The sequence below is a fragment of the Telopea speciosissima genome, chromosome 2 (genome assembly GCF_018873765.1).
Source record: "Telopea speciosissima isolate NSW1024214 ecotype Mountain lineage chromosome 2, Tspe_v1, whole genome shotgun sequence".
Taxonomy (NCBI): Eukaryota; Viridiplantae; Streptophyta; class Magnoliopsida; order Proteales; family Proteaceae; genus Telopea; species Telopea speciosissima.
Genome location: NC_057917.1, coordinates 57,537,930 through 57,560,724, shown reverse-complemented (window position 1 = coordinate 57,560,724; position 22,795 = coordinate 57,537,930). Strand labels below are relative to the sequence as shown.

General features: G+C 38.5%; 1 protein-coding gene, 1 long non-coding RNA gene and 1 other non-coding gene across 3 annotated transcripts; 1 reads left to right on the top strand and 2 right to left on the bottom strand.

Annotated features, from left to right (window-relative positions):
• Positions 1-846: 846 nt before the first annotated feature.
• LOC122650916 (transcription factor RHD6-like) lies at positions 847-7,668 on the bottom strand. The gene is made up of 6 exons (XM_043844278.1): positions 7,050-7,668; positions 1,621-2,153; positions 1,405-1,509; positions 1,255-1,320; positions 1,069-1,134; positions 847-975 (listed from the first exon to the last, which is right to left on the bottom strand). Exons 1-6 carry the CDS (start codon positions 7,666-7,668, stop codon positions 847-849), a joined length of 1,518 nt encoding a protein of 505 aa, XP_043700213.1.
• Positions 2,091-18,709, bottom strand: LOC122653144. Its single transcript, XR_006331719.1, has 3 exons — positions 18,574-18,709; positions 9,110-9,112; positions 2,091-2,102 (listed from the first exon to the last, which is right to left on the bottom strand). It is a non-coding gene; the product is annotated as an uncharacterized LOC122653144 (long non-coding RNA).
• Positions 18,710-21,044: 2,335 nt separating this feature from the next.
• Positions 21,045-21,116, top strand: TRNAC-GCA. The gene has a single exon. It is a non-coding gene; the product is annotated as a tRNA-Cys (tRNA).
• The last annotated feature ends 1,679 nt before the right edge of the window (positions 21,117-22,795 follow it).

The following is a 22,795-nucleotide window of genomic DNA, read 5'->3' as shown; positions in this document are numbered from 1 at the left end:
CATTTAAAACATGGCAAACACGATGGATAGGGTGCTCTAAGATCAAACAATCCGAAGCTTTTAAAAGATACTAATTTGAAAGACACAATTCAATCATTAAGTTTTGACATTCTTTAACTTTGATTTGCATCGTGATTGTTCATTTTATATTTTAAATCACGACAAATACAATGAATTAATCTTGCAATCAATATTTCATTTATATGATTGGATGCTTCTGTTTAATAAATGGAACTCCTAGTTTATGGCTAAATCCCACTTGGTAAAACACCATATTTAAAGCTAAATTTAAATTTCACTGAGTTGAAAAAGGAACACATATTAGTGTCCCACTTGTTAATGACATAATTAAGCTACCTAAAGTGTGGTTTTATATCCTCAAGTTGTACTTTTCATTGCTTTGTTATATATGAGGACTTCTATCTAAGTGGTCACTGAAGAAGTTTAATACTAATCACAAAACCAACTCGAAAGGGACCCAAAAGGGAACATAATAGAATCTAAAAATATGGAGCTAAATGGAATGTGAGAATTCCACCTTTTGTCTTTATATCTGTAACACAACAAAAGGACAGATCCTCTCATAAAGCTAAAATTTGGCCTAGTTTGCAGCCTCAGTTGTCCTTACATGTCAAAAAGTTTTAAGGAAAACTACTACACAATTATAGAACTTCAGAAGAAGAAGACTAGGATAGCTGAGAAATAAAGACTACATCCATTTAGAACCTTTTTTTACTAAAAGTCCAAAGACAATTTTGCCTGTGATGTTGGCCCTAGAACCTTCCTTTTTTTATTTTTTTTAATTTCTTGTCTTTGACTTCTTCTTCTTCTTCTAACATGGATCTCTTATTTTGAGCTTGAGCTTGAATTTCTATCTTTATTTGATGAGAGAATTGCATCAATGGCATCCTTTACTTGAGAAACCTCAGGAGCTTTTCCACCTTGAGCCGGCCAAAATTCATCCATAGCCAAAACCTGAAGCCAAACATAATTCTTATTATATTGCTATCCCTATATACTCTTTAAGGTTAGAGAGAATTTTTTGAAATAATGGAGTTGAGAAATCACCTTCACTTGCAATTGAAGAAACTTGACATAACTGATGGCCTTCTCTAGCATGGTAACCAAATCAACCTAAAGTAATAAGATCAAAGAAAGGGAGACTATTATCATCACCTCCAAAGACCCAATACAAAATTTTTTTAAAAAAAAAAAAAAACAAAGGTTGGGTAAAGAACTAGATAGGAATCAAACCTTTGCTCCATTGGGTACTAGATCCTGCAATATCTTCAACCTCTCACTAATTCTTTCTCTTCGATTCTGAGACACAATTAAGCTTTTAGCATTTCTATATAAACATTGTAATGAAGCTTCATATTGATTGGGTCAAAGAAGTAATTAAACCTTAGCTGCAATACTTTGTGGGTCCTTGGATGGAACTGATGACTTGGGTTTAGGCTTCCTAGGCACACCACTGCACTGCCTCTTGAGATCTTGCATTTCATCACTCTGCAACAATATTCTTGTCACTAATTACTTCAACTAACTTGGTAGTATAATACCCAACTACCTATTTAGGATAGAAAGAGGACTAAAAATATTGGGGAGCAAATAAAATACCATGAAAGGTCGCTTGTTGGAGTATGTTTCAAGTCCTCCAGACTGCTCATGAACACTGTAACCACTCGATATCTCGAAAGAGTTAGGATCCTCAGATGCGCGAAATTGATCAATAATACTACAGTTTGGATTAAGTTGATTCCACAAGTTACTCTTGTCCATAGCATCTGCCCAAATTGAGTACTCTTCTTGCTGGTTAATTTTTGGGTAACTAATACTGTTGTTGAAGCTAAGCAATGACTCACTTGGTCTCCCCCAATTACCATAACCAGTTTTGAAGTTGATAACAGATTGAGCTTCTTCTGGTAGAGAATTTGTTGTGGTTCCGAACCCAAAGCTTGTGTTATTTGAATTGCTTGGAGCAGAAAGAGAAGGAAGTCGACTGAAAGCGAAATTCTTGACAGAATCACTACCACTTGTATTGTCTGAGCTCTCCCCTTCTTCAAGCACACTCTGACGATCGTTCTCGAAACCGAATAAACCTTGAGATGAAGGTTCATCAAGAAGTCCTCCTCCTCCTCCTCCTCCTCCTCCTACATAGAAGGAACACCCTTGAAGAAGAGCCATATGGGAGTCCTGTGTTGCGTGGTCTTTCGCAATTTTCATCAAAAGAGAGCAGTTAGAACTGGAGGTGGAGCTGCACCTGCTAAAGGAAAGCTAAGGCTCAAGAGTAGTAGATGGAAAGGAACAAATTTCTTATTGAGGGCTAGTAGATGGCAAGGAATAAGATTTTTGTTGAGGGGTTTTTTCTCTTCTTGCTTAGATGAAATTCTTCTACTCCTTAAATAGATAAGAGTTGGTCATGAGTTATAAAGATCTTGTATGAGAGAGTAGTTGAGTTAAAATCCATGGCTTGGATTTATGGGATCAGGAGATAGAGATAGATATGAGAAATTGCAGAAAAAAATAATAATAAATATTTTGTTTTTCAATTCTGTGGGTTTTGGGGATTGTTAGCTGGCAGAAGTGAATGGTGGGGTTTGAAGAAGAGGAGGAGGAGATTAAGAGCAAAGCAGCAGAAGAATCGCCGGATCTTTCGCAATCCCACGTCTTATAGATTCCTCAAATTAGATTACTCTTCACTGGAAACTGAACCCATTTGACTATTTAAGAGTGAATTGAAGACTCTCTCCTCTTCTCTCCTCTCCTCTATTCGATCTCCTCTATTCTCCTCTTCTCTCCCTGCTTTCCTTCTAACTTCCAAGCCTTCAAGCACGTGGGATTCTTACTCTATCTTATGTCATGCTTGGACAGTTTTTTGATAAATTAATCTAATCTTGAACCCTTGACTTCCATTACAGGTCCCCCCCCCCCCCCCCCCCTCAACCCTGATTACAGAATTTAGCTAGAGTGGGTCTAATAACCCCTTTTGCTTCATCATTTGCAACAAGGTAGGTTAAACTAAAATAATGTGATAATTAATGGCTTGGAATTTGAACAGTTATTATTGTTTCTACAGTTAATTAAATTAATTAGCTGTTATAATAATGATGGTATTCTTTTTTTAGTAATGTTCCATATGTTGTGTTTTAGATACATTGGTGGTACTGGAACCAAAATATATACCATTCAGTAGTGGATATATTCTTCTATGTCCAATAAACCCCATCTCTAACACATTAGTTCTTACAGTTGAATGGCTTAAAATATAAAGACTACTTATTGATGATAATATCATTAGATCCATCAAATCAGTTTTTAAATCTTTTCTTAATTGGTACCCTCCCCCACCCCCCCCCCCCCCCCAACCCCAATTTTATGACTCATAATCTCATATGGACTTTATTGGTTCTGTAATCCATATTTGAAGTAGCCTATAACCACTCCAATCTCTTCAATTAAAGGGTCATTACTCACAAGACTCATGAAATTGTGAACCTAATTGTGATAGATATATTGGTGGTAATTGAAGCAACACATATGTTTATAGTAATTTAGGGTTCGTCAATTCAAGAGCGTATAATGTCCAATAAGCAACACATACACTTATAGTAATTAGGGTATGTCTTTTCACGGACCATTGTCACTCCCCCTTACCTCCATCCACCGAATCAACTTGCTTCTCTCAAGCCTCCAAACTTCTAGAATGGCGCACTGCCATGGTAGAGGAATTTAATGCACTGATCTGAAACAACACATGGACATTGTTGGTTCCCCCAAAACCTGAAATGAATTTAGTGGGAGGCAAGTGGGTTTACTGTGTTAAACGGAAGGCTGATGACAATTTGGAATGGTATAAAGCCCATCTTATTGCTAAGGGGTTTCACCAGCAACTTGGTGTCAATTATATAGATACCTTAAGCCTTGTGGTCAAAGCAACCACAATCTGCACTATCCTTGTTATTGCCATCAATAAGGAGTGGTCGATTAGACAATTGGATGCCCAAAATGCTTCCTTCGTGGTCATCTCATTGAGGAAGTTTATATGACATAACCCCACGGTTTGCAGAACCTAATCGTCTTCATCATGTCTGCTGTCTACACAAATCTTTTTATGATCTTAAACAGGCTCCACGTGTCTGGTTTCATAGGCTGTCACAATTTCTAGTGAAGATTGGATTTTGTGCCTTCCAAACTGATCCCTCCCTTTTCATTTATCACAAGGGATCCCAGATGATTTATGTACTTATTTATGTTGATGACATTTTGGTCATAGGGAATGCTTCTTCTCAGGTTCATTAGCTTATAGATCAACTTTCCCAAGAATTCTCGATAAAAGATCCGAGTCCTCTGAACTTCTTCTTGGGCATTGAAGCTCTTTCACATCCTAGATGCCTCTTACTCTCTCAGGCATGGTAGATCAAGGGTCTTCTCCATCACGCCGGCATGACCGACTGTAAACCCATGTCAACCCCTATGGCTATAGTGTGAAATAATCTTCTTCAAGAGGTACTTCTATGACTGACCCTACTCAATACAGATCGGTAGTGGGTGCTCTCCAGTGTGTCACTTTAACCAAGTCTGATATCTCCTTTGCTGTCAACAGATCGAGTATGCCAATTCATGCAAGCTCTGACGGAAGGGCATTGGTCCATGACAAAACAAATTCTGCGCTATCTTAAACACACTCATGATCATGGATTGTTACTTGATCGCTTGTTAGGATTCAGTTTATAGGCTTATTCAGATGCTAATTGGGCTAGCGATGGTATTGACAGAAAATCTACTGGTGGTTATGTGGTTTATCTTGGCTCCAATCTGATCTCCTGAAATTCTAAGAAACAGAAAACAGTGGCCCATTCATCCACCGAGGCTGAGTACAATGCCAATGTGGATCCATTTGCAGAGTTAATTTAGCTTGAGTCCCTCTTTCGTGAACTTGGTTTCCCAATGCATACCCCTCCAATCTTGTGGTATGATAACATTAGCGTGACATATCTCTCCACCAACCCAGTCTTCCAAGCCCGAACAAAATACATTGAAATTGATTTCCATTTCATTCGGGATAAGGTACGTGACACAGTAACAACTATCGGTTCAATTTATCTCCTCTAAAGACTAGCTTGCAAACATTCTTACAAATCCCTTGACCTGCCTGATTCCAATTTCTAAGGGACAAGTTAAATATCAGTTGTCACCGACCTTCAACTTAAGGGGATGTATTGACCAATATTAAGTATCCCATCCAGAAGGGAACTCAATATTCGGTAGAGCTCCCTAAGGAAAGTTACACATTGTCATTATCCTCTTGCTATCTGTATCTCTTGTACATCTCATCCTTCTTATCTCATCACAACCGACTAAGGTTGCACTTGTATCTATTTATACTCTCATCCATCTATATAACCTTTTTTTTTTTTTTTTCTGTTTAATTGGTACAATATTTTCTTTCATTATTTTAGACATCTCTAACATAGTTAAATGGGTTCTACTGGTTTTGTATTAATTCAGATTTGAAGTAGCCTATCTCTTCAAAAGGGTTCTAATCTCTAAACATGGACAATACGTAGCCATAGAGATTTAAATATCTATAATTTAAAAAATTTGACTAAAACCACATGAACATTGAATTTTTATCATTCCCCGTACCCGATGAAGATCCATCACCAACCACATGTTTAGTCTCTTCAAATAGAAAAATGGAAAAATTAAGCATTAAAGCATTGAAAGGAGAGCGATTCCTGGCCTGTTGAAGGAGATTGCCTTGTTCCATGCCATGAACTTGGAAAAAGTATTCGAACTGAACCTGTCGTGGGGCCATTTTCTTTTAATTCTCGATCTGCATGCATTCCTTGTCTTCGAATTTAGTAATTAATCAATTATTGGCTTGTTGGTTTTCGTCCTTAATTTACATTTAAACAATGTTCTAATTAAGATAATAAACCACCATCTCTTCCTACGAACATCTGTTTCAAGATCTTTTCCAATAAACATGGACACAAGAAGATCTTGAAGATGTACACAGAACAGTTGTAGCGAAGAGGCTATTCTTAAGTGGATTGCAAAATCATAGGATAAGCTCATTTTAGTACATATATATAAGTGGTTTGCTTAATCTAAGCTTTTTAAGAATATATTTCATTCCAAGTACTAGCTAGTCTTTCAATTTTAAATGAAGAGGAGGGGGACGTAATGTAATACAAAAATAACCTAGACATCACCAGGAGAATATGACAATGGTTTTGGGAATCTTTCTATATATATAAAGGAAAAGGGATCGATAAGTTGCCCCCTTATATTGGCATCATACGCGGCTATACGTGCCTAGAGGAGGAGATGAGATTTGTGCGCATTGATTCACATATAGAAGGACTAACGTCATTAAATAAGGAGAGAAGAGAGAGAGAGACTCTGAAAGCCATGTACGTAAGGTATTGTATGCCGTGCCTTGTGCCCAGCACAGAGGAGGGGAAATGACCGCCTTGCCACGATGAAAGGCGGTAGTGAGAGTAATGACCGCCTTCCACAGAGAACTCTTGCCATAAACTAATAAACATAGATTGTCTAGATTAGGGGTGTCAATTGGTTTGGTTCTAGATTACTGGTCCGGTTCCTTAACGGTTCCCGCCCTAATGGGTGAGGATCAGAACATGACCAATAAGCTAATCGATTCCAAACTTGAGATCTAGGACCACTAACCAATGGGTGGGCCAATTCCGGTTCCAAAACGGTTCCAAACAGTCCAAATTTTTTTAAATAGCCCCCTAACACATGCTACATATATTTAATAATATTATAATAAGACACTAATTTCAATTACATGAGATATGTTTCATTTTTTTCTCAAATCATAGAACTAATATATATATTACCTTTTTTGTTTTTGGCTAAAGGGTCATTGCATTAAGGAAAAAGAAAGAAAAAAGGAAAACAAACCAAGGAAAAGGGCGTAGCCCCTTACAACGAAGGAAACAACTATAAAGAAACCAACCAGGCAGAGGCGATCACTCTACCCGGCCCTACAAAAATCTGTACGTAGCTAGGCAAACCCATAGCATCACAGCCCAGAAGCTCATTAATATGGCTAGGGAAGGTATGGCTATTCAGGGATGTGTCCGTTTTTGCCGCTTGCTTAGCCAAGTAGTCCGCAATATGGTTCGCTTCTCTGAAACAATGCGTAATTTTCCATTTGCAGGAGTTAAGGTACGGTTTAATCACCTGCCACCTTTGGAGAGCAAACCAAGGAATATTAGATTTCTGAATAGAGAGAACCAAAGCCGCCGAATCCGATTCGATCCAAATTTCTCTGAACCCACTCTCCCTAACAACAAAGAGCCCATCCATCAGAGCTTCAATTTCAGCTTCGAAGCTATAGGAAATGCCTAGGTATTTTCCATACGAGAACACCACTTGGGCCTGGTGGTTGGGAAACACGCCCCCCGCCCCAGCCCTGCCAGGGTTGCCCAACAAACTGCCATCAATGTTGAGCCTGATCCAGTTTGGATCCGGCTTACACCAAAACACTTCCAAGATCCCCCTACCTGTGTCATTAGAAGAAACCAAACCAATAGTTTTGACACACCTCAGATCTTGAACGCTCTTGACCCCTCTAATCACAAACTTGCACTCTTGCAGCTCCCCTTTCACGCATTCCAGGACTTGCTTCATGCTCCGATGAGTCCCCTCATGGCGCCTTTTATTTCTCTCTTCCCACAGAGTTGCAACACAACAATAGCACCTGCTGCCCATGGGTCTCTCAGATTAGATGCTCTAAGTTTTCCTTTCCACCACTCAAAAAAGTCAAGGATGCTAGAGGGGCGCTCCCAAACGAAGCCAAACCAATCAGCGAAGGCATTCCAAATATATATATTACCTCTTGTTTTGTATTAATTAATAAGAAGGAACACCACCACCACCCTCATAAGTTAGAATTATTTTAAGGTATATTCTTAAGTTAGTATTCCCAAATGGACTTTTAAATTTATAGCCAAATCTTTAGTAAAATAGTTTATGAGACAAGTGGTCCCAGTCAAAATTGAAAAATTTTTAAAAAATAAAGATTTGACCTTAGCTTTGACCTTAGGAATCTTAAGAATTATATAATATATAGGGTTAGGATAATGAATTTGTTCCAGTTCCACCGATTCCTAATTGGTAAATCCGGAATTAAACCAAAAAGCTATTGAGTGGGTCAATTCCGATTCTGATTTGGTTCCTGGTTTTGATCCAAAATTGATATCCTTCGTCTAGATTCCTTTTCCAAATACACGATCTTGTTTCAGTTTTGTGCCACGTAGACGGATGATGTAGCTAACCCTAGACTGTTCGTGACAGATGATGTGGCTAACCAAGACCGTTCTTGGCAGATTTCGTACACCGTATCGAACACATGTTCACTGCCTTTATCCATGTCGGCCCTATATTATAAATTAGATCAGATCACCAAGATTTGATATAATACGAATACGAATATTATTGACTGACGAGAACTGGGCAACATTTTTATCTTTTATTTCCAATGGGCCTGGACCTATATTTTTTTTATATATGTGTTCAATCCACCAATTAGAAATAGGTCAAACCCATTGTTGAATTAAACAATAAATCCTACTTCTCTAAATCACCACGTACTGATGAGTTTGAATATAGAATGGTTAACGCATAGAAAGAAAAAAATAAAGAATGTACCAGATCTAGCATTGAAAAGGTTTCCCCATGATTTGGACAGTCTAGATCTACCACATCGGTCCCGTACTTTGGCCGAAAATATCATAATATTGTAACTTATGATGAAACACCGATGCCTTGAGTGGTTTGAACTTTGAACGTGTGATGTTGTTTAGAAATTATGGGCTAGAGTCACAAATATTCGACGGCTGTGTTTGGTATGAATTCTTGGAATAGATCATTTTGGGTTTAAAACGCATTCTGAAAGCGAGAAACTAGAGAAAAAAATAGATTTCAGAATGCGTTTTAGAGTTCTAGACCTAGAATCTATTCTTAGAATGCATACCAAACACAACCTTGATTTTCCGCTAGATATGGGTTTCAGTCCAGTCCAGTCCAGTCCTGCCTAAGTGTATGGGTTTAGGGGTAGAGATATGGCAACACCCTATCAAGTTTTCTAGGCTAAAAATTGATCAAACCTTGCCTGGCTTGACTGAGCCCGTTCGAACACTAATAGGCCCCATTTGAACCAGGCCCCCTTAGGGCTAGATTTTGGAGTATAATAAGGTTTTCCATAGGTTAATTAATCTTAAGCATAGACCTGGGTTAGCTGTAGCAAATCTAAGGCTTATTATAATCTTATTATCTAGATTATAGATTCCCCCCTTAATCTCCAGCCATTTACGGTCTGCAATAGATTTTGGAAGAGATAGGCAGGCTGCCATAGAGTTAATAGTTTAGGTAGTAGGTTTTATAGAATCCCTACTTCATTTCAATTGGCTAAACCAGCCTTCGATCATGACTTTTTTTAGTAGGTATTTTATGTACGGATACATCTCAGTGGCACACTGGCTCCATGAGCGGAGGCTTTTTTTGGGGGGGGGAAGGGGATGAACAATATATGCTCACAAGTGTAGTGGGCACCGTCCGATGCTCTGGGCAGTGCACCACACTTAAGAGGATGAAAATCCAAGAAAGAATGAGAAATACATTCAAGAAACCTCCCAGGTTGAGTTAGGGTTTTGAAACCTATAAAATTTCTGTCTATCTCTCTCTCTCACACACACACAGACATAACATTCGATTTGAGCAACCATTATAGAGCTGAAACAAATTGCTATGCATGGGAGAGGTGATGCAGTGAAGGTGAAAGTAAATTGGGAAAACATGTGTAGATTTACATGGTAATTGGCAGCCAATTGATTACTTAAAACATATAATTTTTTATGGATATATTCATGATATCAGACATGATTGTTTGCTATAATTTTGAAGATTATGTTTGTCTAGTGGGAATTTTTCTTGTTGAGAAGTTTGACTAGAATTATCATTGTGTTATGTTAAAAGAACTCAAGTATGTGATGTATCATGTACATATTTTTGTTTGCAAATAGCTGGATATTTGAATGGAATTTTTATTGGAATAGCATACTCTGAAGAAGGGATCGATTTTATGAATATTTTGCAGGATGATATGCATGAATTTTATCACATGCAAATTTGCTAATATTTACGATATTGCCACTAAGATTTGCTAGTATGCAAATTAGCTTAGAATTAATAGTGGGTTGTTGTTGTTGTTGTAATTAAAATATATGAAGTTTTATGTATTCTTGTCACATGGGATAGAAAGTAGAAACATACACATATGGCATTTTAATTGATAAGTGATGAAATATTATTTCCTATGGTATTAAGTGTTAGTAAAAGCATGCATGTTTATAGTTCCTATTTTTAAGTATAAGGAACTGATTTGATGAGGATATGGCATGCTTCACATGATTATAAGATTGATTAAATTATTTAAATGTAAATACATGCATGCAAGTTCATGGGAAAAATGAATCTTATTAGTTTCATAGTTGGGAAATCAGGTTTATTGACTTGACTCGCCCTCCTCAAAACCTGGTGACCTAGGCAAGTCAAACTTGGTTTGGGCGTATCATTTTTTTTCTTATTGTCTAGCGACTTTAAAGTTTTAGGATCAAATGAGTATTATGGTTATCTAAGCTGGGAAATTTCACGGTGAAATCAGCCTGGGAAGGCCTTAGAACATCTGCGAACAGAATATCATGGCAGTTTGTGATTTAGGCGAGTCAAACTTGATAGGGAGAATCATGTTTCTTTTTTTTCTTTTTCTTTTTTTTTTTGTTTTTTTAAATACCTGCATTTCTTCTCCGAGAGAGATAGCGACTGTGAAGTTGTAGGGTCAAATGAGTATCATGGTGTTCTCCTAATTTGACCAACCTTGCCGAATTTGATTTCTCTTCCAAGTCCAACTCTGCTTCCTGGCTTCACTGATCCTACTATATTCGCATGATTGCTCATCCTATAAGAAAACATTTTTCGCCCACAATTAGGGGTGCAAGTTTGGTCCTATCGGCCCGAACCCACCCTGGTCCACTCTTAGCCTGAATAGGATCGGGGCTGAGATACCTTGGCCCTCAGGGATGGAAATTTCTGGCACTGACTCAGGGATCAGACACATTTTGCTATATAATATATGGGAGAATGTTTTCTTTGTCGGGGGCGTAGGCTGCACCCAGACACATGGGGGGTGGGAAAAATGACCATCATGCCCCCTAAAAGGTAGATCCATGTGTCTAGGCACAGGCTGCGTTGCCGCATAGAGAACATCAGCCCATAATATATTATGGGAAAAAGAATGCTACTTGGTCATGTGGCTCCTGCACCCAAACATAGGAGCACATGAATTTAGCACCCAGCCCCCCATGAAATCTAAAATCACATCTATGTCGATGCCCCTATGTGCCCTTTCATTGGCTCCCGCACTGGTGTAGACTACATGACCAGACAATGATCTCTTGCCCAATGATCTCTTGCCCATATATTTTATAGGACAAAGTTTTCCTCCACCTATAGAGAACGGTTCACCCACCATCCTAGGGTTCACAAACCCCTCCTAGGGTTTTGATATGTTCCAAAATACCCTCCTAATATCCATTCCCGCCTTTTCCCTTCCCTCGGTGAATGAGATCCCATTCACCATGGGTGGAGGGAAACTTGGTCCTTCTACTTTTATATCTCAATGTATTGTGCACACCAAAAGCTCCTCCACTCAACGAAGTATTCTTATTTAGTTTCTTTCTTCTTAGTTTGCTATGTTAGAAAATCCTTGGGTTTTTCGTGATACCCTACACAATTTCCATACAGTAAACCAAAACACGATTGGATAAAGAATATGGGAGAAACGGCATGTACCTTACACCTACATGTGTTGATGAAAAACGATTGCGAATCCACAACCAAACTTGAATAGCCGCGATGGCAATCTTCTACAGTCTCTAAATTTCCCGTAGAGTTCTCTTTTTTGTGGAAAAAAGGAGAAAAGAGAAAAGTGACTGTAGGGACTCTTATCAAAAGTATTTATAATACTCCCAAACCCTAACCTACTTCCACAGTGGGCTGGTCTGGCCCATCTCAAGAATAACAAGTAGCCAGCCACATCAGCCCATATATTTTAATTCCCATCAATGACTGTCCCAATAATTAATCAAACCCACATATCAACATTAGAAAAATCTAACATGCTATGTCTTATGTGGGGGTGTTACACTGCTTTCTTTGCATTGAAGTGCAACCCATTGTTTCTTGCATTTCTCTATCTCAAACTAAATACATCTTGGAGCTACTCCAGTGGATTGAAATGCTTAATGCCAAACCATGTGCTACACCTCTTGCTTCTAATTCACGTCTCTCGTTATATGAAAGTGGTATATTCTTTACTGAAGACTCTCACATATATATAGACAAATTGTGGGTGTTCTTCAGTATTTAACATGTACTCGGCCTAATATCATATTCAGCTTCAATCATGTCTGTCAATTTATGCGTGTCCCCTGTACTTCCCACAAGCAAACTATGATGCGCATTCTTCCTTATCTCAAGGGTTCTATCCCATTACATCTTCCTCTTCAACGAGGACCCCTTAACTCTCTCGCTGCCTACTCTGATGTTGATTGGGTAAGGTGTCCTGACACTAGGCGTTCTATTACAAGTTTCTATGTTTTTCTTGATGGAAATCTCAGCTCATGAGATATCAAAAGCAACCTACTATCTTCCGCTCTCGCTTTGAAGGACAAATATAAAGCACTTGTCTTTGCCACTTCCATTGTTTTGTTCCGAAGCAAAGATATCCACAAGGGCCAGTTCATTCTATTCAGATATTCACAACTAAGAGGTATTGTATGGGTCCTGAAAGGAGCGGGAAGGCTAGAATGCCAACAGACTCTTAAAGAAGAAGAAGAAGAAGAAGAGGATGGGCTACAAGAAGAAAATACAAACCTAAGGCCCACAATAAAAACCAGAGGATTGTATTTGTTGTTGGGACATGCTTGTGCCTCTGCCATGAATTCATGGACAAATGCATTATGTGGGATGTGAACTCAACATGGCTGCTATGCATAAGCAAACGGTCCCCAGGCAAGGCTGGCTTTCAGATGCAGCTAAGCGCACGAGGACACCACCATATGCTCTTGTCCACCCTTGTCTATCCTCAGGCCCTATTCCTTCTCATCTTAAATGTTAAGTCCCACCAGCTGATCTTTCCATGCCCATAAGAATCTCTCTCTCTCTCTCTCTCTCTCTCAATTATTGAAAATATTAAGGAAAAATCAGAAATTCATTAACTCCCATCTATTGGGTGACTACGTGCAACCTTTCATTTTCTCATAAACACATTCCCCTTTGCTGGTTCTAGACTGTGCATGAAGATGAAGCCTGATGAAGACATTAATTAAGGGTAGTTAGCATCTGCTTTGGCCTTTGGGCCCATTCCATTCCTTTTCAAGGAAAGAAACTAAATGTGAATTACTACAAAGTCCAACTATAGCCCTACCAAACTTCAAATCTTCAGGATCCGATCCTCTTTATACCTTTCTATCCCCCCCCCCCCCCCCAAAGCTCTCAATAATACAGATTCGTTTGGCTTTTATACCCTTTTCAAATTTTCAACCTCAAAGACCACATGGCAAAGCATGGGCATCTGCAAGAACAAGGACCCCACATAATTGGGCCAAGTGTGAACCATTTGTACGATGACCTCAACCCGATTGACCCCATTTGATACATCGGTGAATGTGTTAGGAATGAGTAACTTTGGAGTCCCACCAGGAACAGATTGGGGGGTTATGCATTGATTGAGAAATGAAAGGGTTAATATTAAAAATTTACGATGTTGGAGGGTTTAACCTAAAACCTGAAGGCAATAGGTGAAAATAACTCCTCATATATATGAAGGGACCAAGAACTTAGACAAACCGATGAGGGATTACAACTCTATAACTCCCAATATATATCCCCTCATGGCCTCACGTATAAGTGGAATGAGAATTCTCCATACACGTGGAAAGATAACACCGAAAGGAAAAAAAAAACACAAGAAATCATGGGCTTTGATACCATGTTGGAGGGTCCAAACAGAACCTTATGGCATTAGGTGGAGAGCTCTAAGTATATATAGTTTTTGATGATCCTCGAGTATAGATATGATATGGCACAAGGACCTGTGCAAACCAAAGTGGGACTTTAATTCTATAACTCCAAACATATATCTTCATTAATATGTTAATTAAAGCTTTGTTCAGTCGGAAACAAATTTTTCTAAATAAAAAATCCAATTGCATAACAAAAAAAAAAAAAAAAAAGTTCTCTCTTATATAGGGGTTGAAAGTGAAGTAAAATATTTCTTTTTGTGCCTACTTCTTAATATAATTCCAAGCAACTTAGTTGAAAACTAACTACTTTATTTAAATATTTATTAAGTCTTTTAGTTTAGGCCTTTGTGTTGTTTAGCTATAGAATACTAACTTAAGGCTTACTAATTTCATCAAAAAACTTAAGGCTTACTAAATCTAAGCACCTACAAGTATTTTGTACCAAAGGTCCAAAACCTCTCTCTCTCTCTCTCAATTTAGGCCAGGTCTGGGCCTGCCCAATAGACAAAGTGAGCCCAGTAGGCCCAAACCTAGCGAAGCCTGCTCAAAGGTGGCAAGGATAAAGGAGAAACATTAATTACTCTATGGGCGATTGTTCTAAGCCTGGGAGCGCAGGCTGCGCCCAGACACATGGGGCGGTCCTTTCAGCCATTCAGGGTGGCAGGGTGGTCATTTTACCTACCCCATGTGTCTGGTGCATCCCCCCGGCACAGAAAACATTTGGCCTTACTCTATATAGTTCCATACATATTTGTGCATAAGAAATGACCTCCGCAGCCTATGTCCAGCCATGGATACCTCTTTTTGTCACAGTTCTATTTCATGTATGCATCGTAGACTAGCAGAACAGGGACGGGCCCATGTGGCTTCACTTTGAGGCCCAAGGGTGGAACCAAGTTCGTTCCATGCGCCCTTTGCAGGGTCTGACCCTGGACTGGCTAATTAACTTGTCTATTTCCAGATCCTAACTGAACTGATTGTGATTTGTACCCGTCCACTCTCAGAAATCATTAGTCATTAATTCATTTCTATGTATATACATTGGCTGGGCCATGGTGAAGCCAGAAAAAGTTGGCATTCGGATCCCGATCGGCCCTGGCTGATTCTCTTCACCCACATTAAGGTATGTCTATTGACTAAAAAGGGCGTACGGTGAACAAGGCTCTCGTCACTACGGGGTCTGAAGAAGGTGACAATATACGCAGCCTTAACCCTGCTTTGGGAGAGGCTGTTTTTCTACTCAAACCCACAATTACTAGACCGCAATGGAGCAACCTTACTTGTGCTAAGGTACATCCAGCCTATAAGGTATGTCTATTGACTAATTCTCAAAAATGCAAGGTAAATCATATGGTTGAGGAGGAGGATACTACTGGAAACAACTAAAAGGCAGCAGATGTAGCATGCTATGAGAGAGAGAGAGAGAGAGAGAGAGAGAGGTGAATGATGGTGATGGTGAATGATGGTGATGGTAAATGATATGAAAAATTGATCAATGGAAGAGAAGGAGATGGCGCCATGGAGGGGAAGTTATATTGCTCTCAGTTAATACCGATATGGATCAATTGTATTGGATCGAATCGGACGATTTTGCCTTCAATTTTAATAAAAATTAAAATAAAATAAACATATTTTTTCCTCATAATTATTGTTCAATCGACATAGGATCAGTCAGGTATTGATATCGGGCATGACCAATATACCAATATCAATCGGCCGAAACACCCAATCTGATACCATCATGGTTATAATTTATAACTGTAGTTTTCTTTTAAATTTCTTTCAAAAAATCGGACGTTAGACCTTAGGCAGCGTTTGGTATGCATTCTTGGAATGCATTCTAAGTTGATTTTGCATTCTCGGATGAAAAAAAATAGTTGTTTTATCTCCTAAGAATGCAGAATCGACCTAAAATGTATTCTAAGAATGCATACCAAACATAGCCTTAATTTGTTGTCAATCACATGCTTTGAAACTATATGTCTTGTCTATTTCTAATTATATACTCTCAAATTCTAATGGTAATTAAGGATAATCTACTAAAACATGAAAATTGGTTTGGCATCACCCTTAAAATAGAAACGATATGATGGTTGTCTCCTAACAGATTAGAAAATGTCTTTTGGCCAAAAGCACAAGGGTGAAAGATGACAAACCTCATAATTCGAGTTTATAAACTAGAAAATGTCTTTTGGCTACAAGCATTAGGGTGAAAGATGACAAGTCTCATAATTGGAGTCTATAAACTTAAAAATTCCATACATTTATAAAAGATCGTAGAGTTATATGTGTGCATCGTGTGAATAACATCCTCTATGGGGATAAGCTTCTAGCCTCCACCTAGTGGGAGTGGTATAAGAGAAAATTATCCTCTTCAATTCCTTTAAGTGTGGCAATGTGGCAGTGCTACGTGGGGATGTTGACACCTAGCAGTTGCTGAGATCGGACCGTTGGATGCGACAACTGCCAGGTGTCGACATCTCCACCTAGCACTGCGGCATTGCCACACTTTAGGAACTAGAGAGGATAATAATCTATCCAAGAAGTCGAGGTTTCAACTCCTAAACCCTCACCTTTCTTGAGATAAAATAGTATTAGTAGGTAGGTATATATAATAAGTGTGGCCTTGTACCCCCTTGCTGGCCCCTAGTGGGTCTCTCTCTGGCTCCAAGATGGACCTAGCACAAAAAATAAAGAATTGCATCCTCTATCTATGCTTTAAGTCTCGCGAATAATGAAAATGGAGATTTCTATTTTTTTTTTTTTTTTTTTGGGAGTGGGTGGAGGGGTGAGGGGGGTGTATCCTATCAATTGTCTAATGGGATTTTTTTGTGTTTTTTGGTATATCCTATCAATTGTCCAATTAGACTTTAACTATAGTTACAAGAGGTTTTTTTTTTAACCATTGAGACTTGAGAGGACAAAAAGGGATGTTTTATGGCATAACTGTGAAATATGAGAGTTGATCCCTTGACCTCTAGGGGGCATGAAGTTGTATCTCTGTCTGAGTATTTGATTTAAACTATTCCTTTTATTTATCTTTTAATCTCATTATTGACCTTCAATAATAAAATAAAAATTAAAAAAAAAAATCGGACAAAGATTTCCTGCAATGTCAGACTAGGAAACCACACCAATGAGGGATGGAAACGGGATTGTCCAGTAGAGAACTCATATTTTATTTATCTGGAAAGAGAGAATGTCAATGTAGGTCTCATAACTCATTTCTCGGGTTTTCCTACGGTTCCTCACATGAAAATTTTAATTTAGGAGGAGGTTTAGATGTGGGGGAGTGTGGCCCCTACATGCGTGGGGGCCAATGTGAGCACTTTTTGGTATCAAGTGGGATGGCATTTCTGTCTCTTACGAGGGGTGGGGCGATCATTTCATCTTTTCTATGTTTGGATTCAAGAACCACGGGCACCATCAACATAAAACATTCTCCTTTTAAATTATTTTATTTTCTCTCTTGAAAATAATAATAATAGTAATAAATAATTTCTATGTGTGAATGTATAGGAAACCCTAGCGACTTTTAGAAAATCATTGCCTTAAATCTTTATTCTCTCATCAGTCAATAACCGAGACAACCAAAATGTTGAGCTTGAAAATACAATCCACCATCGATCCTTCCTACTCTTTTCTTTTTCCATCAGCCCGTGGGAAAGCGACCAAACAAACCGTAAACGACAATCTACATAGAAACATCTCTGGCTTCTTACTTTTGTCGTTCAAGGAGCTACAATTCATATTCATAGCATCTCCTTTCCTCTCTTTGATTCCTAGTTTTACGGTTTTACCATCGTTTTTTTAAAGTAATCTTTGTATTTGTACTTATGAAATTATTTCTATATCTATCAAAGTTTGAACCCCTTCAAATCGCAATTTCAATAAATTAAACAAAACAACAGGTTGAAGTCAAGAATAAAGCTATGTAAGCAAGCCCGGCACGTGATTGGTTCAAGGTCATCATTAAAGAAACCGTTGGGTAGGGGTGAAACAGAGTCAACATTTTTAAAACCCTAGTCCAACCCTAGAACCCTTTAGCTTAGTCTAGGCCCGCCTTGACCCTAACTCAGGATCTAAAAAACTCAACTCAAACCCAACGCTGCCAAGCTCAGCCCAGCCCAGGCTCACCCTACTGGGTCTAATTAACCCTGATTGACCCTGATTGACCCTGACCCTAGTTCATATACCATTCCCAAGTTGCAACAGAACTTCACAACCTATCCCCCCCCCCTCCCTTCCCCCCATCAAAAGCTTCAAAGGCTCCAAGTAAATCAAATTGATCAAAATGGTTGTTCTTGTGAGGCATGGAACCCACTAAACCGAGGTAGTTGGTCCAAGGCTCCAAGTAAATCAAATTGAAAATTTTGATGATGAAACAAAACATTGAAAACCCCAGGTAGAAAACAGGAGAAGTGAGTTAATCCGCTAATCAAGAATATACTTGATAACATTGAACTTCTAGCTAGATTGGGCAGTGGTTCCAATTGTCCCAGCAGCGTTGCCATGGTATGAGTTCCTGAGTGAGATGATATCATGAACACCAATATACAATTGAGCCACCATCATCACCAACTCGTTGGCTTAAGTCCCAGGATTTGTGAAGAAAACAACCTACAAATTCGACCGAAAGTCTAATTACCACTAAACCCATATTACAAACAAAGCAACTAGTACGAGATTACAAATCAAGATACCTTGAGATCACCGGGTAACTTGGAAGCCAGAGCCTCAACAAAATCAGCTATGGCATGATCAAGAAAAACGAAGGTGGAGTTCTGCAAGCAGTTCGTCTATTTGACGATTGCTTGTTGGGTTTTGGGTTTTATTAATATATACTATCTTTATTGGGCCTATATAGTAAATAATTCACTCTAGGTTAAGTTAGGGGTATTACTGACCTAACACATTGTGGGAGTGTGATTAGGATAAAGGAGAATATTATATATTCAATCCTAAGGTCCCCACAGCCGTCACTTATCATTTTAGAATTCCTACTCACGGGAGAGCAAAATGAAAAAGTTGTGGAAGGCTTTTAGGAAAGAAGAAAAGCTTGGCTATTGGGAAGGCAAAAGCTTGGAGATCGACTTCAGTTGTCAGCCAAAAGGGTATGTCTTGTTCCTCTTTTATTATTGATGCATTCCAAATCTATATGAACATATTCATGAGTGATTAGGGTTGTTAAATCCCTACATTGTTTTCGCCACATCTAGGTGACAGTGATCGCAACAAACAATTACTAAGAAAAAGAAACTAAAAACAAGGAAAAGTAATAGATCAGAGTAGATGGGTTAATGAAAATGGAATAGATGCTTACAGGGTTCTTGTAGAAATAGAACATGGAAGGGCTGAGATACTCTTTTTGCTTCTGCAAGATCTCAACAGCAGATGGTTATGTATATGAAGGGGGAGTTTAATTGAAAGGAGGCATATTAGGAAGGACATCGGAGCTTCTCTTAATGAGCCAATTGAGAGAAGCTACGATGACTACGACGAAAATTTCTTCCTCATAATGCTCTTCTGAATAAGCCTCTCATCATCTTCAATTACTCTTCTCCCTCTTTTGTTATACTATAGATAGAAATTTCTCTGCTGAGGAGATTAAGAAGAGAGAGAAAGAGTGGCAATAGTGGATGTAGATTCCGGTGATTTTTGAGGAGTGGAAACCTCGCTGGAGAAGGATAGTGGGTGTAGATTCCAACGAAGTGGAGAAGTCTTTAGGTTTCACTCCAGCATTTGGTGGGACTTGGAAGAGTAAAACAGAAACCCTAAATGCCGAATGGGAGGAGAGATCGCACAATGAAAAGTGAAACTTCCTAAAGACTAGTAAAACCTAAAACCTAAAACTAAAACTGTCATAAAGTCAAGGTTAAAATCAGGGTCTGGTTGGGCCAGGCCGGGCTCAGCCCTCGAGGTCTCAACTTTAGCCCAGTCCAACCTGACCTCGGACTTTAACAATCGAACCCTAACCTACTCTCAAGGTTGAAATATCCAGCCCAGGCCCTATTCAGGGCGGGCCAGGGCGGGCTCGGGCCGTCAAGGCCAAATTTACACCCCTACTGTTGAGACTAATTAAATTCCTCATGACTAAGACTTTCCACGTGGATAACCAACCCAAGATTCTCCACGACATCAGCTACAAGAAAAGACAAATTATGTTCAATAGTTCTCATCCATACTCCCACGCAAACTAAAGTGTACATGATATACATGAACTCAGGAGTACGTGAAACTCAAGACATTCTTCTCTTGTCCTATAAATAGATCAACAGTACTCAAAGTACATTGGAGAAATCATACAATCTTAAACCTACTACTCTCTCCTTGCTCTACTTAAACTTCTGTTTCCTGAAGTCTCACTTAGGCATCAGAGAATACTCGAGCCCAAATATTTACCGTGTCATAAATTTTATGGGTTTTTGACCTTAAAAAAAATTGGGATTTGAAAAACAAGACTGAAATAAATGCATAATAATGATTGGAGTAGTACTGCAAGCATTCATGGACATCAACATGCATGCAAATAAATGAGAGGGTAATGATCGTAGTGGGACTTCTAAATTGATATGTGGCTAATCCGAGGAATGTACTAGTTATGCATGCAATGATAAAAATTATCACATAATTAAGGGTGTCAATTTAAAATTGAAAATCGGAAATGGTCATATAAAACGAACCGAAGTAAATTGGTTCGGTTTTGATTTCATGCCTAAAACCGTTAAACCAAACCAAATTACCTATTTTGAAATCAAATAAGGAACCGTATGAAATTATATATTTTTAAATTTTTAATCAAATGTGGATGATAAATTCTTTTCCATTTTAGTTTTGGGAAAAATTTGGTGGACTATGATCCTAACATATTAGGGTTTTTTATTGGTGAAGAGGTAAAAGAGTTATCCCCAAAAGCCAATCGGGTCCATAGCTCAGTGGTAGAGCATTTGACTGCAGATCAAGAGGTCACCGGTTCGAACCCGGTTGGGCCCTAAATTTTTATTATTTTAACTCCAAGGGGGTAGCTCAGTTGGTAAAGACCTAACACCTCATAACTGAGAGCTCAAATCTCCTTGGGGTCTATCTATAAAGAAATAAAAAGTTAGCCCAAACTTTTAAAATACATCTAAACCCAATATAACAAAATTAAAACTTACTAAGAAGTTGAAAACAAAACCGAACTTAACCGAACTAATTCAGTTTCAGTTTTAAAAATGTATTCTTATTCTTGGTTCGGTTTGATTTTGGGTTCTACATTCTGTTTCTTAAATTGAACCGAAACCATATCAACTAACCAAAACCAAACCGATTGACACCCTTACACATAATCATTCTGCATAAATAATGAGGTGGCCAGCCTATCAAGGCAACACATTCAAAACGATTAAAAATTGTCTATCAATGGAACTGACATCCCATTCATTCCACGTGGCAAATTTATCTTTCTTGTGTATTATTGAGGGAGACTACATAAGCCACGTTTGGAACTCAAAACAGAAAAAATTCAAAAAAAATTAAAATAGAAGAGAGAGAAAGACACATAAACCAATCAATGTGTCATAGGGCTACAACAGGGTCGGGTTGGGCAGAGCTTTATAGAACCCTAGCCCAGCCCTAAGTCCCCTTAGGGGGACCCAAGCCCGACTTGACCCTTACTCAGGGCCAAAAAAATGTAACGCTAACCCGCCCTCAGGATCGGGCCCGGGCTAACCCTGATTGACCCTAATCATGGGGAGGGGGGAAAGAAATGAATGGGCTGGAATGGACTGGGGAGAACATTATCAATTTTACATAAAATAAACTATAATAAAATGTATTATATCACTTATTCTCTTTATATATAATATATTATATAAAAAAATATAGGTGACGTTTAAAGTTTATAATGTATATACTATATCAATATATATTTTATAGTATAACTTAAATCAGGGTTGGGCCGGGCTGGGTCGGGCCAAGCTTAGCCTAAGGCCTCAACCCTAACCCAACCCGATCCTGACTCAGCATCAGAAATTTCTAGCCTTGACTTGCCCTCAGGGCCAAATATCTCAACCCAGGCTCTGTTCGGGCTCAGGGAAGATTAGGGCGTGTTCGGGCTGACAGAATCAAACTTGCACCCCTAATGTGTCATCACAGTTTTTGTTTTATATATGATTTTTTTTTTTTTTTTTTTTTTTTGGTCTTAACTTCCAAATATAGCCTTAGATGTTTTATGTTTCATTTGGACTTTTAAGAGAGAATCAGAAATTACACTATAATCCATTGCTGACAAATGCTTTTGTCTTTGTCTTTAATTAGAATTTTTTTTTTATTAAAATTAAATTAAGATAAAAGATCGATGTCTGATTATATACTAATACATATATCACCATGTAGTCAACGAAAACACACGTAAGAGCATCAACATATTATATATACATATACAGTTTTTTATTTTATACAAGAAGAAAAGACAATACTTTCGTACATACATGTGTTTAGTCCCACGAGCCAAACGACCAAATAGCGTTATTTTTTCTAGGAACAAAAAAATAGATCGGAAATGTTTCAAACTAAGCAGCTCTTGGTAAAATTTTCCCAAAGTCAAGAATGTTTGGGACCGCAGTAGTAAATAATTCCAAATTTGCGGCAAAGAAATGGGGCCGGAGATCCTATTATTGAGACAAAAAGGT